Genomic DNA, 16549 nt, shown 5'->3' with positions numbered 1-16549 from the left:
CACTACTTGGTTCCAGGCATTGTGATGAATTGCAAACATTTCTAAAAAACTGACTCTCAAAATGTCACCTGCAAGAATTTTGCTCTCCAGAAGTAATCAAGCAGGTTTGGGCTGGATGAGGATGTAGTCAGCCCACTTGGATGGTTAAATGGATGGGGCTTGGGCATGTCACACATCTTGCTGTTAGAGTCTTCACTGGGACTGACCGAGGGCTCACGTAATAGAAAGGGGCAGTGGCCTGTTCTCAGGAAACCCAGAGTCAGTTACCTACCTGTGAAATGGCTTCAGCTGGTTTACTATGAATGACCGTGTACCAAAAGAATTATGAGTTGTGTTTATGTGTACGATTTTTGTTTCTCTTTCAAACAGCTCACGGATGAAGAGGGTGTAGTTGATGATATGACCGTTTGTCCTTACTGGGGGGTCCCAGCTCACTAAGATCTCCTGAGGGCCCTTGGCCAGCAATTTTGGAGGCTCCATCCCTGAAGGTGCTGAGGGGCTGGTTCGATCTTTGACTAGTGGACTCAAAACACCCCCTTGGCTGTTGTTGGCCATCACTGTGTAGCCATACTCCACACCTGGGGCGAGAGTAAAATCATGATAGCGAGTTTCCAGGCCGGTATAGACAATGGTTCCATCCCTCCTAAGTTCATAGCTTCTGATCTGGCCATTTGGGGTTCCTGGTGGTTTCCAGGTGATTTCTATGGATTCTGAGCCCGTGACTTGTAGTCTTGGAGGGTCCATGTTTTGTGGCGGGGCCTCCATTGTCCAGGCAGACTCTGCAACACTAGCTGTGCAACCTCCATTGGTGCAGGCCACTAGGGAGAGATTATACTGCGTGGAAGGCTGCAGGTGGGAAACCAACAGGGACAGGTTCTGCCCAGCAAGGTACTCCTTACCATCCAATCTGAGTAAATACTGAGTGATCTCTCCATTTTGAATTGATGGTGGTGACCAAGATACATTGATTTGAGTGGCGCTGATGGTCCAAAGAGCTGGAGGGCTGACCCCTGCAGGGGCAGCCTCAAGGGTTGTGATGCTGGTAGGTGTGCTGGTGGAACAGCCCTCACTGGTGCAGGCTGTGACTACATATCTGTACGTGGAAAAAGGAAGCAGCGCTTCATCAGTATAATTGAAAGTCACAGCATCAAAGCTGAAAGGATAGAGCACTTCGTTCCTTTGAAGCCTATAGGACTGGATAACGCCATTAGGCTGTGCTGGCGGGATCCAGGAAATCATCAGTTTGGGGGGATTCACAGATACCTGGGCTATCTCAGGTGGAGAGAGGCCTTCTGGAGGTGCTTGCCTGGTCCTTACCACACTCCAAGAGCTGCAGGTATGGCCTGCTGAATTCCAAGTGCGGATTTTATATTCACACTGCATCCATGGCCGCAGACCTGTGTCATTATACATAAATGTATTCCTTTCAGTACTATATTCTGTGAAAACAATTTTCTCATCGTCCTGGATTGTCTGATTCCCCCAAGCTTTTCCCTTGAAGCATCTGCGAATCACTTCATAGAGAATTATCTTTCCGTTTGGGTTAACGGGCTCTGACCAGCTCAGCTCAACGCTGGTGGACCCCACAGACTGGATGGTGGGAGCCAGCTGAGACTGGGGTGCGGCTTCTTCTGTCCACAGAGGCTGGGGTGCCGAGTGTGCACAGCCCGCCCTGGTGCAGGCCTCCAGCGTCAGCGTGTAGAGCGTGGAGGGGTCCAGGCGTCGGAAGAGAAATTGACGATTCAGGCCTGCGTACTCCAGGACACCATCACTGAAGACATTGTACGTCTGCAGGAAGATGGGAAACAAAGCATATGATTTCTTGGTGTCACTATTTCGTCCCTTTTAACCCCTTCTGCCCTCTATTCCTCACCTTGATGATCCGAACCCAGAAGAAGCATTCTGATATGAATTTTGGGAATGTGATCTTTGCTTTTTCTTTTTTTAAGGTTGGATATCATGTAAGCATATATCTAAAAGCTAAGAGTTACTGAAATTAATTCGTTGACTTAAAGAGTGCTCATGGGGTTTCCTCCCATTTTTATTTTTTAGAAGTGGGGAATAGTATTCAAATTCCCCATTTTATAAAAATTAAGTGCTTCTGATTTCACCCTGAGTAGGCTAACTAGGGCCTATCCACATTGTCTATTGCCACAGCATTTACTGGGAAATGGAATTATAATGCTTAATCATTTGTACCAGGGTGCCAGGGCGGAAAAATGTGTGAGTGTCTGGTGTGGGCACACATGCATGTACATAGGTACATATATATGTTATACACGTATACAAAAACATAGGTACAAACTGATGACCAGAAAATGGAAAAACCACCCTGTTTTCTCTTACCAGTTATAGAAGAATAGATGGCTTCTTTGGAGCAAAGTATTCTTTTGTTCCAGGGAAAACCATCCGAATGCTCATGATACAAATGTAGAGCAATTTTCCAACCCATATTATTCATTGTTCTTTGGGGAAGATGAGAAGTAACTTAACTTGAATGTAGATGTTTTTGAATGATGGTTCCCCATCTTTTCACGTTTCAATGTACCTGAGAGACAGGAGACCTTCTTGTACATGGTCGTGACCCTATGATTATGTCTCCTAAGATGAGATGGACAAATACCAGAGTCCCTTGAGAGACAAATCTTCCCACAGGTTGTTCCTGGATTGTTGATATACTTTAATGTTATTTAAGATTAAATAGCCTAAATCTGGAAATCTATTTATGTTGGACTATTGTATTTTGGTGTGATTTTCTTGTTGGGGTCTCAGGGCAAGATCATATCCCTGAGGGAAGGGGAATAGAGTATTTTCTGAAGACAGCTTAGATTCCACAATCAATTTGAAAGTCTCTATGATTCTCTGTCCCCTCCCCCATATTCACCTGGCAAATCTCTAACTAGTGTTAAATTCAGCTCTCCCTCTGGACCTTAGCTTCTAACTGGGTTTGGAGAAAAGCTCTCAAATATATTGACTGGTCTCAGTTTAAATTTCTTACCATAACTTTTAAATAGATGATTACCAACTATAAAACCATATGTTTGCTCTCTCATTTTCCAAAGTAAGAAATATCTTCTCCTTTCCCCACTAATGGCCAATACCCCCTTCTCTCCCTCACAGGTGGTTGTTGACATAACCACATATTTGACTGAGGAAAGTAGAGGCAGTCAGACAGGAATGTTCTCATGTTATAGATTATCACTGCCATATGCATGTGAATCTAGACGTACCCTATTTGCCTCCCTTCCTTTTCCTATGGATGAAGTATCTCTGCCCCCACTGAAGTCCACCTGAGCTCTGGATCCTGTCCTCTCCTCCTTCCTACAGATTTCACTCTTGCAATTATTCTCATTATCTCTTGCTTCACTGATTTATCTCCCTCTACTGGGTTATTTCCATCAGCATTTAAATGTACTGTAGGATCTTTCACTGATTTTTGAATAAAACTTCTTGACACCATAGTCCCCTGGCTCCTGCCCCATTTCTCTGTTTTTTCTTTCCATCTATACTTCTTTGAAGAGTTGCCATCCTATTCCCTCAAACCATCCCAACCGGGTTTCCCATTTCAACACTTGATTTTCTTGTCAAGATCACAGTGACCTCCTGGTTTCCAAATACAGGGTCACATCTCTGCCCTCATGTTACTGGATCTCTCAACACCATTGGCACATTTTCTGTTCCCTTCTGGGACATCCCTCTCATCTACTTTTCCTTCTACCTCATGTGCCTTGACAGCTCCTCTCTATACTCTTGACCTCCAAATTTGTGTATTCCCCAGGGCTTGATCCCAGGCTCTCTTCATCTCTAGTTATATTCTCTCCATAGGTGATGTCCTCCAGGCCCATGGGTTTGAATACTACTCATTTGCTAATGAATTCCAAATACATATATCTTCATGAAGAACTCTCTCGAGTGTTCTAGACTTGTACTTCCAACTGCCTACTTATCCCCTCAAACCTGTACATCTTCCAGCCTTCCCTTCCCAGTCAATGACTCAAGGCCAAAATCCAGAAGTCATTCTGAAGTACTACTTTTCCTTCATGTATCACATTCAGTCCATTAACAAATCTTGTCATCTCTACCTTCTGGATACATCCCCAATCCACTCACATTTCTCGACCGTCTCAACTCCCACTCTAATTCAAGCCACAGTCAATTCTACCCTGACTTCTTTAACAGATTCCAAACTCCACTGGTCTCCTTATAACCCATTTCCTACATAGGAGCCAGAGTAATTTGGAAAAACAAATTTGATTGTCCTATTCCTTTGCCTAAACCCTTCCGTAGTTTTTCATCACACTCAGAATAAATCCCAAGCTCCTGATCACAGCCCGCAAGGTTGAGCACAATCCACCTTTTACCAATCCCTTGAATCTCTTCTAGTATCATCTTTCCTCCCCAACCCTCCTAAGCTTCAACCACACTGGCTTTCTTCCCTTGATGTGAAGAAACCAAGTTCATCCCTGGCTTCAGGCCTTGCATTTGCTGTTCACTTTGTCCAAACATTTTGCTCTCGTATCTTCACATGACTGACTCTGTCTTGTCATTCAGGGCTCAGCTCAAATGTCAACTCAATTCAAATGATCATCCATGCTAAAATAGCCCGAGCAGGCATAATTACATTATTCTGTTTAATTTTCTTTATAGCGTTCACCACTCTCTGAAATTCTCTGGTTTGCATACTAGCTTTTTGTTTGCCTCTCTGTAGCCCCACTGTTCATGTTTTCACACACACACACAAGGTCTGTGACAGCAGGGACCTTGCCTGTCTTGTTCACTCCTGAGTAATTGCCTGGCACTTAGTAGAAGCCTCAATAAATATTTGGTGAAACACAAATGCACGTAAAAGGAGTAGATATTTCTATTGTCAATCATTCCAGGAAGAGGCAGACACTGGGATGGGAAATAAACACTCACAAGGAGGGGTGCTTTGATGGGTGTGAAAGAGATACTCTTTTCTCTGATGGGGAACTTAGGGCTGAGGCTTGGATTTTAAGGCCATGGTTCCTAAGGCTCCAGCCTCCTGTCCTAGAGTAGGCAAAGTCTGGCTCGGTCACATGTCAGGGGCTGGTAGAAAGCAGCTTGCTTCTGCTACTTGTAGCATACCTGGAGGTGGGCAGAGAGATGGCCACCGTACCAGACAGTGAGGCAGCCCAGGGAGGTCCATGAGGATGGGCCTGGGCCTGTGAGCTCTAGTTACAGATCTAAGTCACTGCTGTAGGTAATTTCCTGCCAGCATCCCACTATGGGGTTTTCAGGGAAGGTTTATCAAAAGTCACAGCTTAGTCTTAGATGTTTGATGTGGAATTAGTGGGGGAGTCTTTGCCACCTTGAGAGGGAGTGGTAAAGGAGAGGCAGAGTGTCTATAGCATCTGCAGGGGGTGGGAGTTCTGCAGTCCCAGCCTGCACGAGGCGATTGATGAGGGCCTGAGTGGTGGTCCAGGGCCAGAGGAGACTAGAGGCAGAGGCAGTAATAGATGGACAGCTGAGTTGCCACCAGCCTTGGAGAAGAACATCAGAAGGGTGGCAATGCTGCCTCTTATGTGGGTGACGGTTCAAAGCATCTAAATGTGGATAATAATGGAAACCTTATTTGGGCGTTCACAGACTGGTGAAGCTGGGGTTAGATGTGGCATTAATAACACTGCTTCTCATGGCTACGTAGGGACATCGTGGACTTAGCAGACACGTGGGGCTTCCTGTTTCCTGCTGAGTGAGCTCTGCTCAAAGTGCAAATTAGGCAAAGCTTAAGCAAAGAGCTGGGCAGGACAATTCAGGAGGCAATAGGAACATAGTCATTTAGAGTTCCGTTTTGGCGTGACTTCCTGGCTTCAAATCCCGATTCGATCGTCGCAATGTTATTTAGCCTCGGACAGTGATTTAGCTTTTATGTGCCCAGTGAGGTTTAGTGGTACCTACAGAGTAGGGCTGATGTGCGGATTAAATGAGATAATCCATAGAGAGTGCTTAGACAGCGTTGGGTTCATAGGAAGCTTAACACATGTGAGCTAGTTTTCTCTGATCTATGATTAAGCGCCCGGAGGAACTATCAGGAAGAATTAACCAGACTGTGAAGGGAGTTTTCCCACAGTGACCTGATGGCATGTCAGGGCTCATCTATTTATCTGTGGAATACCAAACATGATCGCATATTCAGGGTAGACATTACCTTAATCACACCATTGGTTCTTACAGGCTCTGACCACTGCAGTAGCAATGCCCTGCCGTTCTCTTTCTGCTCCACTGTAAAGTAGCTCAGTCCACTGGGGGAAGATTCTAGGGTTCGAACAAGAGTCCAGGGGCTTGAAACTTCTCCTGCCTGGTTTGTGGCCACAACACCAATGTGATATGTGGTGAAGGGTTCTAACCCGAACAGGTGGGCTTGATGGCTTGTTCCCTGGAAGAAAATGAACAGTTTAGTTTCCTTTTGGAAACTTCTGCCAGTTGCTGGAAGGTCATTCTTTGGCCAAGACGCCTCACCAATGGCAGCACAAATATCACAACAGAGTTTTGAATTATTAAGAAAACAATATGGTTTTTTCTTGTTCTTCACATGCTAAATATATTACCTAATGTTGTGTGATTTCAGACACACACACACAGCTTGGATCAGATAGGATCCTTGCCTTTTCAGAGCTTGCGACCCAAGGGATGCAATATATTACAAAAACAATTAAAAAAATCTATGATGTCTCAGGTCAGTGTAGCATCCAGCTCATGATGGAAATCAGTGGTACCAAGTTGAGTGGCAGAGTCTGGAATAGTCTTAAGGATTTGGAAATTGAACCTGAACAACGCTAATTCTCTCTCATTAAACCCCGACACTATTTTTTAAGTAAGACTCTCCCCATCTCCCCCCTCTCTCATTCTCTTGGTGTGTATTTACATTTTACAAAGACAATAAAACAAACACAAGAAAATAACAATAAACCAACTGAACTATAAATGCACAAGCACCCTGAGAGCAGTCTACTGCTAATATCAATGTGAAAATATTCTCATTTGTTAAAAACACCCTAACTAAAACTCTGAAATTTACCAAAAGGAATTGTTAGCTGGGCTTTGAGTATTTGGTCTTTGTTAATTTAAAAGAAAAAAAAAATGAGGGATAGCGTAATTAGTTTTTTTCCTGCTTGGACAGCAGCATTAACCATATTTTGCATAATTAAACTGGACCTAAGAATCCTAATGTTTTGGAAGAGCCCAGGGTGCTCTTTCTACATCTGGGTTGGATGGAAGTGTCTGTTTACAGATAGGAATTATGTCTGCAAGTGGACCAGTAATGTGTATATAGGTAAACACACACACACACACACAGACACTTTCTGTTGTGTACCATACCCATTGGACGTGAATAATCACGAAGAAGTTTTTACTGGTTTAATAGCATATATACACTTAATGGTATGTGAGGTCAGCTTTGGTTTATTTGATGCTTAAATGTGACAGATAGTCTTCAGTTGTCCTTTTCTTGGTGGGCACAGGAAGAGGAATATGAGATGAGGAAGAGGAAGTTATTTCTGAGAGTAGGTACCCGAAAGCAACAGACAAAGTTATGCGTATGGAAATTCTTTCTAATTTGAGGGCATCCAAATCTCATTTTGAATAAAATCTAAAACCAGGTGGCAAAATCCAACTGAACCACTTTCAAAAAAAACTGGTTAGACAAAACCAAAACACACCGTAGAAATAATTTTTGACACCATTTCCCCACATTCTTGGTTATAAGTTTTATAAGTTTCTATTAGTTAATGTTTCTTATTATGTGTTAAACACAAGCAGAGGAAATATAATTTCCTTTACTTATCAAAAACTTGTAAAGTCAATTTTCCTGTTTCAGTAAGGTCCTATTATGATATTACATGCTGAACTCTTGAAATCTTTTAATATTTAAACATTTGCTAAGCGACCAGACTCTGAAAAAATTTTACAGAAATACTAATTTCTCTTTTTTAAAATATTAAAAGTTAGATCATAAATATTTAAAACTTATTTCTCCAACAACACTGGATTGGTCTTTTAGAATAAATATAGCACAGAAATAGAATGACCATAATGAATATTAAAGCTGAATATGCTACAAGTCCCGATTACAAACATTCTTTTCTGATAAATGATTCCTTTTCTGTGGAAATAGGGCAAACATGGGCAAGATTAATAATGCAAAAAAGAACAATTCTTTGTTCAGAATATTCAGTAATAGATGCCAAAAAAGCATCAGATCCAAAGCAAATAGTAATCACCTCTAACAGATTATATATAAAAATAGGTAGGCTGCTGGGGGACATTTAGAGATAGCTTTTGTCATAAGAAACACGAAAAGCATGTGGGCTATAAAGCAAAAACATATGTATATTGTCAATAGCAGCACCTGCTCAATTACAGTTTATTTCAGAGCTGAGAATTCCATTCAGCCCCTAGATGGCAATACTATCAAGCACTTTCGATACCATGAGCGCTCAATGATTAACAACTGACATTCAGTCATCCAACACACTCCAGGCAACCATTTAAAAAATAACAAAACTGATTTCATTATAGATTCTTTTAATAAACATTTATAGCCAGATCCTTGAAAGCAGAAGTATTGAAAATGCTCTGGCTTCAAAACCTCCACCAACTAATGTGGAAATATGACCTGCAGGTCTCAAGTTGAAGTTCATGCATGCCTGACACAGAAGTGTTTACATGTAGACTCCTACAAAAGGTGATTACAACAGTTGTTTTGCTTAATTTGGTCTATATATCTTCTTAAAAAATAGAAATAATCACATATCATAAATGTACAGGAAATGTGAAGGAGAATTTTTATATCATAAATTTATACGGAGACAAGTTCTCATATTATGTCAACTTGTCATTTCTGCAAAACTACAACACACACACACATGCTTTAAATAAACCTCAGTGACAGCCATACTTTTTGTCAATATTTAGTTAAGTCCATATAAAAAATAAAGAAAACTTCAAAATGGCAAGACAATCCCTAACCGATTTATTCTTTGACATTTTAGGAAATCCTTTATATTATTCTTCCCTGAATGGATTTCTAACCCGAGTTCACTATTTTAGAATCCACCTGTAAAATCTGGGCACAGTTCACTCTATGGATTGGGTTGAGTCTTGTTTGTTTACTCAGTTACTTGTGATTTTCCTTAAATTCAGAATATTTGCTTGAGCACTGTTGACTTTACATGATTTGGATTCCATTCCTTCCTTTGGGGATGGAGCATTCTGTCCCACTGACTGGGAGAAGTCCTCATTAAAAACTTTTCCTTCTTTTCGCTCTGCTGCTGCCCCTTTTCTTCCTTCCCTCTGGAGATTATCTTAATTCAATACTCTTACTTTTTTCTTTTCATTGTCATTGTTTTGTTTGTTATTTCCCTTTTCTGTCCTACTGATTCTTTTGAGATCTATATATATATTTTTGTTATCCCTGACCTTTGGGCTACCTACTTATACCTTCTTCCCTTTTGTCTTTGTCCTGTCCATGTCTACAGCCACACAATATTCCTAATTTTTTTTTTTAATTCTAAAAGTATATTAGCCACTTCTGTTAGGCAGCCGAAGAAAAGAATGACTCAACAAAGGAAAAGAGGAATAATCCGTTCTCTGCAATCTAATACTTCCAATGAGAATTAAGCTTTTTGTCTTTAAACTGATATGCATAAGAGTCAGAGTCTGGATACAAATCAGTGAGTCCTTTTATGAGACATAAAGACAAGACTCTCTGGAACACTCTGCCAGTTGAGGTTCTGCTGGCAATTTGAACTACACTTTAACCTCTCAACTCTGCTCCTGGGGGCACGTGAAACTACTTGGAGTCTTCAGCAGTCAGACAATTTTACACCATCTCCTCTGATTATTTTTGATTACTTGAAGTGCCCCAAAGGTGGCCATGGGGTCAATAGGTTTATGTAGGTTGAAAATGATCAAAAATTACCATTGATCTGTAGCTGTCAATAAAAGGCTGCGTGGGGAGACTCCCTGCACAAATGTTTAAACTGCATAAAGCAACCTAACTTAGTCATCTTTGAGTCCATTGATCTGATGATCCAGCAGTTTCCAGAGCCTTCCCTCTGGTCTTTAAGGTGCATTTTCACTGAACCCATTTACCTTGGCCCTAAGGACTCTTTTTACCCTGCTCCTGGTAATGAACTAAAACAGTGATGTCTCGGCACTGCTGTGTTCATCAACAGAGTCTTATGTGTGCTTATTGCATTTTGGAAGGGGTTAATCTTCCTGGTCACCATCAACTTCATTTCCAGCCAATGGGGTTTCTTCTGGCTTCACCCCTTATCTTGGGCTCTGTATTTAAAAATGGGTGACTATTTGCTTATAAATCCTAACCTGGTTGTAGGATTCCTTTGCCTCCTTAATTCTCATGAATGCCAAGACCCAGAGAATACCTCATATTGAAAGTTTGCTTATTTTGCACAGAGAGCTTCAGGGAAATCTAGATTTAAATATATTAACTTTTGTTTTCTTCAGTTGAACCACTTGGATGCTGCTTCTCAGTTTTATCATAAGTTACAGTTTATCTTGTCATAATGATAAAATAAAGGAATGGTTATTGACAAGCTTCTGGTTTAGTTACAACTGAAACATGAGGAATAAGAAAAGTTCTCATTTAGCATCACCTGAAATTCATGGCTTTGAGCCAAGTACATCCAGTCAATTGGATGACTTTTATATATTTTAGTGCATAAAAAATCAACACAAAATATTTTTCTAGATTTCTGAAAGCCAGATAATTTGAGGCATTGTCAATCTATATTCCTTCCCATTCATAAAGTTAATTTTTGAGTTCTCCAAAAGTTCATCAACATATTTCTATCTAGTACTTATTTTGTAAAAATCCAATCAGTCTTAATACAGAAATGCCCTCTTTGTTACCCAGCCCCAAATATCAACCTTGAGTGCTTATCCATGGTTATCTAAGCATGGACTTCCAAGCCTGAAAAATGTTAACATAGTCAGAAAATTTCCACTGATTTCACATGTATACTGACTTTATGGGTGCCATCCCTGTCTACAGAGCTCCTGGCTGGTGGGACAAAGAAGACATTTTTTGATGACACACACATACATGCAGAGTTGCTCCAGAATGAAAGATCGACTGACAGTACAAGAAAGGTAGAAGAAAATACCCTTTGGGTTCATGATCTATTGTCATGTGTGTGAACAGTGTGTCTATGTTAGGTGTCATTGCTAAGTGGCAAGACAGAGCTGCCAAAATGGTCAGGGGAAACATTTTATATTGTTGGCCAGCAGCTCCATTCAATTCTTTAAATCCTTTTGAGCATCTGATACGTACAAGATTCGGTAAAGTTGGTGTGGGGATACAAGATGGAGAGCACAGGCTTTTGACGCTTAGGAGCTTATAATCTAATAGAGCAGATCAACAATATATACAGATGCACACAATTCAGAGTGTAGTAGATGCTATACTGAGTGCCAGGGAAATCAGGGAAATACTGAAGAGATACATACTTCTAATTGGGAAAGAAGGAGGTGAGGAGCTGGGGAAAACTTTGTTGGCATCTGATATAGGACAGCAAAGATGTAGAGTTTGAGTAGATGAAAATGTGTGAGGGATTGGAAGAAAGAACAGAAGGAAAAAATGCAGGATACATTTGGAACAGAGCTGAGTTGAACGTAGCTGAAGGGTTGTGGATATAGGGCAATAGTGGGGATTAAGGAAGGGAAGAGACTGGTTGTAAGATTGGACAGGGCTGTGAATGTCACCCTAAAGGTTCTGGACTACATTTGTTAGGAAACAATGAACAACAGAACTCTACCATGCAATTCGAAGGAATAATGGAAGAACGTTTAAATTTTGCCTGTCGTGGTGTAGGTCATGGTTAGTGACTGATAAAATAATAAATCTGTTAAGATGAATTCATTCATTCATTTAATTATTATTCAGCCAATAAAGTATAGACTGCCATGTAAAAGGTAATAGGAGAGTATTTTCTTAGGAATAAGATTTTGCAGCAACATGGAGGGACCTAGAGATTATCATACTAAGTGAAGTACACCAGACAGAGAAAGACAAATATCATACGGTATCACTTATATGTGGAATCTTAAAAAAAAGATACAAATGAACTTAAAACATAAATAAACTCACAGACATAGGAAACAAACTTATAGTTACCAAAGGGGAAAGGGAGGCAGGGAAGGATAAATTAGGAGTTTGGGATTAGCAGATACAAATTACTAAATATAAAATAGATGAACAACAAGGGTAAATTAGGAGTTTGGGATTAAAATATACACACTACTGTATATAAAATAGATAATCAGCAAGGACCTACTGTATAGCACAGGGAAATCTACTCAATATTTTTAAATCACCTATAAGGGAAAAGAATCTGAAAAGAATACATATATATATGTATAAGAATACATGTATATATATCTGAATCACTTTGCTGCATATCTTAAACTAACACAACATTATAAATCAGCTATACTTCAATTAAAAAAAGAGAGAAAATAGATATGCTATACATTGTAAATTTACAATTGGAACATTGTAAATAGTGTTGACATAAAAATGCCCATGGTCACAGATATTATACATGAGTGACTATGGCAGTTGTACAAAGAGGTGGAAGCCATTATTCCTCAACTGTATATAATCAGGCCAAATGTGTGCCTGTTCAGCTCATAATCTTCAGAGACAAAATTTCTGCTCCTATAAATTAAAACATGATAACATTTAAAAAAAGGAATAAGATTTAAAAAAATGTTATTGAATATTTGCTCCATTTCAAAATTTGAAATTATTCTTTACACAGTGTTTGTGTTTTGATTGAAGTCAAGGTGGGGATTACAACAGCTGGCCTGAATTGAAGACAATTATACTGTCCTCTGTCCTGAATCACATGTACCTGGTTTATGGTTTTTGCTGGTAGTGGGGACATGTTTGTGTGGAACCATCCATACCCTTATACTTTATACACATTAAACAGCTAGAAGGCAGCTGGAAAAGTTTAGGGATACTGTTGATGACAACAAAATAGAATGAAGCTAATTCAAAAGTTCAAACAAGTGTGAAAGCATTCCTAGCTATGGGTTCTAACTAATGTCAGAGGGCTCAATTGGAAAGATTTCAAGAAAGTATAAATGCATATCCTCCCGTTAAGTAATTGTGATATGTATTGTTATATAACTGATTAGTCAGGGGTCATTTGTTGTAACAATTGTAAATTTCAAATTTAAAACGTTCAGCTTAGAGTTTTCATGTGTTAGTGCTGTGTGCACTTTTGTGTCTTCCACAAATATCCACATTCAGAGAAGAAGAATGACATGTGAAAAAGGGGGTATTTTTTTCTCTCACTGAAGTACATCATTCATTTTGTAATGCGGGGGTCAATGCAAAAAGAATATTCAACACACAGAAGTTTTCTTTATAGATAAATGGGCTCTATCAATTTAATCTATCAATATAAAACAAAAGCTAGGGTTCTTGCAAAATGAATGATGAAGCCTCAGTTACCATAAAACATTGGGGAGAAAAAAGAAAGGTTTTGAAATGGCTCATTTTTCAAAGGAGAAGAGGGAAAAAAATTAAATTTGTGATAATTAAATTTTAAAGTGGCAAATCAGTCACACTAAATATTAAAAAGCAGTCCTTCTGATCTATCAAAATTAAAACTGTGCATACTCTGTGACCCAGCAATTCCACTCTGGCAATCTATTTTATGGCAATACTAGTAAAACTGTACTAAACTGCATTGAACAGAATTTCATTCATTCCAGCCAGTCTTATGTTTATTCAATCCTTGATTAAACACATATTTATTGAAGGTTTCCTGTGTACTAGGCACCCTCCTAAGCTCTGAGGACACAGCAGAAAGCACGGGAGACAAGGACATACCCTCCTGAGTCTTACATTGTAAGGAGGAAAAATGTAAGGAGTCCTACATTTATACAGGCAAAATGGTGAGAGAGGGAGTGAGTGGGCGAGAGAGAGAGAGAGAGAGAGACAGAGACAGAGAGAGAGAGAATTAGAAGCTGTGACAAATTATGAAGGAAATAATTAGAGTGATGAACTAGTGTTTTTTAGGTGGTGGGGAAGACTGAGTCTTGGTTTAAGAAAGGTGGGTGAAGATCCTTGAGGAAGTTCCATGTAGGCAAGACTACAGAAGAAACCATGTGAAAAACCAGGGGGGAACTTTTAGGCAGAAGGATGAACTTGAGATTTTTGCTGGCAGAGAGAAGCTGGTGTGAGTGAGGCCTGTGAGTGAGAGGGAGGATGGCCCGAGGCACGGTCAAAGTGATGGGCAGGTGCCAGATGGTGGATATCTTTTAGGCCAAGGTAAGAGTTAGAGTCTGATGTTAATTTCAGTGGCAAATTATTGAAGGCCTTTAAGCAAGGGAGTGACACAATTTGATTTAGGTTTTAAAGAGATCATTCTTCCTTCAAAAACTAAAAATAGACTTACCATATGATCCAGCAATCCCACTCCTGCACATTCATCTGGAGAAAACTCTAATTCAAAAAGCTGCATGCACCCCAGTGTTCATAGCAGCACTATTTACAATAGCCAAGACACAGAAGCAACCTAAATGTCCATGGACAGATGAATGGATAAAGAAGATGTGGCATACACACACACACACACACACACACACACACAAAATGGAATATTACTCAGCCATAAAAAAGAATGAAATAATGCCATTTGCAGCAACATGGATGGACCTAGAGATTATCATACTAAGTGAAGTAAGTCAGACAAAGACAAATATTATATGATATCACATATGTGGAATCTAAAAAATGGTACAACTGAACTTATTTATAAAACAGAAACAGACTCACAGACATAGAAAACAAACTTATGGTTACCAAAGGGGAAAGGTAGTGAGGAGGGATAAATTAGGAGTTTGGGATTAAAATATACACACTACTATATATAAAATTGATAATCAGCAAGGACGTACTGTATAGCATGGGGAACTATATTCAATATCTTGTAATAACCTACAGTGGAAAAGAATCTGAAAAAGCATGTCTATCTATCTATCTATCTATATATGTGTATCTATATATGTCTGAATCACTTTGCTGTACACCTGAAACTAACACATTGTAAATCAAGTGTACTTCAATAAAAATAAATAAAAAAAGATCATTATGGCTGCTTTGTGAAAAATATATGTAGGGGGTTGTATTAGTCTACTCAGGCTGCCATAACAAAAATACCAGACTGGCTTAAAAACAGAAATTTATATTCTTGCAGTCTGGAGGCTAGAACACCCAGATCACGGTGCCATCAGGGTTTCTGGTGAGGCCTCTCTTCCTGGTTGTAGACAGCTGCCTTCTCACTGTGTCCTCACATGGCTTTGCTCTCTGTGCACATGGAAAGAGGGAGAGATCTCTTGTGTCTCTTCCTCTTCTTATAAGGACACCAGTCCTATCAGATTAGGGTCCCACTCTTACAACCTCATTTAACCCTAATTACTTCCCTATAGTCCTTATTTCTAAATAACGTCACATTGGGGGTTAGGGAATCAACATATGAATTTTGGGGGAACACAATTCAGTAGATAATGGGGGTCAAGAGGGAGTGGCTTTTGCAGAAGTCCAGGGAGGGCCGACAGTGGCTTGGAGTGGTGTGATAATGACAGAGATGAAACTAACTGAGTGGACTTATACTTTGGAAGTAGAGCCAACAGAAATCCGATGGAGTGGGAGGAAGGGACAACCAGATGTGTAGAAGTAGAAACAGAATAGTAACATAAGTCTTCTGAGAAGTTTGGCTGTGAAGGAGAACAGGGAAATAGGATGGTAGCTGGAGAGGCCTGTGGGATCCCATTTAAAAAACAAGGGAGATGCTAGAGCATGTGTGTATACTGATGGGAATTCTCCAATAACGAGAGAGAGATTGATGATGTAGGAGAGGTATACTAGTTTTTAGAAATCAGGACTTTTCGCTTTGCATGTGGAAACTAGGTTAGCTAAAATTCTGTGTGCGGCAAAGTGATACGAGTATGCTTGGGTATCAGCCAACTAACTTGGAGTTGGCTGTAGCCTTCACAGCAAAACAATGTTTATACTAAGAGCTACCATCATTGTACGTCAAGCTCTTTTCAGAGATAAAATTTGGAACAGTAAAGTTTCATCAGAAATGAACAAGGCCTTTACCTATTAGGAACAAGGTAATTAAAACATTTTTTTAGAGTTTTTATTAAATCATTACTTTTGATAAATTGTGACTTCCATGTGAAGAGGATACAATGACAAGTTCCCTGCCCAATGGTGACAAAAGTTATCAGTTTACCATTTTCTTGTGTATCCTTCCTAAGACAGGATCATTATTTTTGATCAAAGTTTTTGCTTTTACTGTGTCAGACCTGGTGTAAAAAGGACTTTACATGCATAATCTCATTTCATTTTCACAACAAAGCTCTGAGGGTGGTAATATTACAGATAAGGAAACTGAGGCTTAGATAAGTAACTTGCCCAGAGTCACAGTTCTAGTAAGTGGCAGGGTTATGCTTTTATTCCTGTACTATATTGAGTTCAAATGTT

The 16549-nt window shown here is 39.8% G+C and overlaps 1 protein-coding gene across 1 annotated transcript in view; it reads right to left on the bottom strand.

Moving 5' to 3' along the window:
* USH2A (usherin) overlaps positions 1 to 16549 on the bottom strand; it is a 795295-nt gene that overhangs the window by 73539 nt on the left and 705207 nt on the right. The window contains exons 61-62 of the mRNA XM_068538548.1: positions 6170 to 6397; positions 272 to 1788 (exon numbers count right to left, since the gene is read on the bottom strand). Coding sequence (XP_068394649.1) covers positions 272 to 1788; positions 6170 to 6397 — 1745 coding nt within the window. The remainder of the gene's footprint in view (positions 1 to 271; positions 1789 to 6169; positions 6398 to 16549) is intronic.

Source organism: Eschrichtius robustus, chromosome 3 (assembly GCF_028021215.1).
Source record: "Eschrichtius robustus isolate mEscRob2 chromosome 3, mEscRob2.pri, whole genome shotgun sequence".
NCBI lineage: Eukaryota > Metazoa > Chordata > Mammalia > Artiodactyla > Eschrichtiidae > Eschrichtius > Eschrichtius robustus.
The sequence above is the reverse complement of the archived record's forward strand: the minus strand, read 5'-3'. Positions and strand labels throughout refer to the sequence as shown.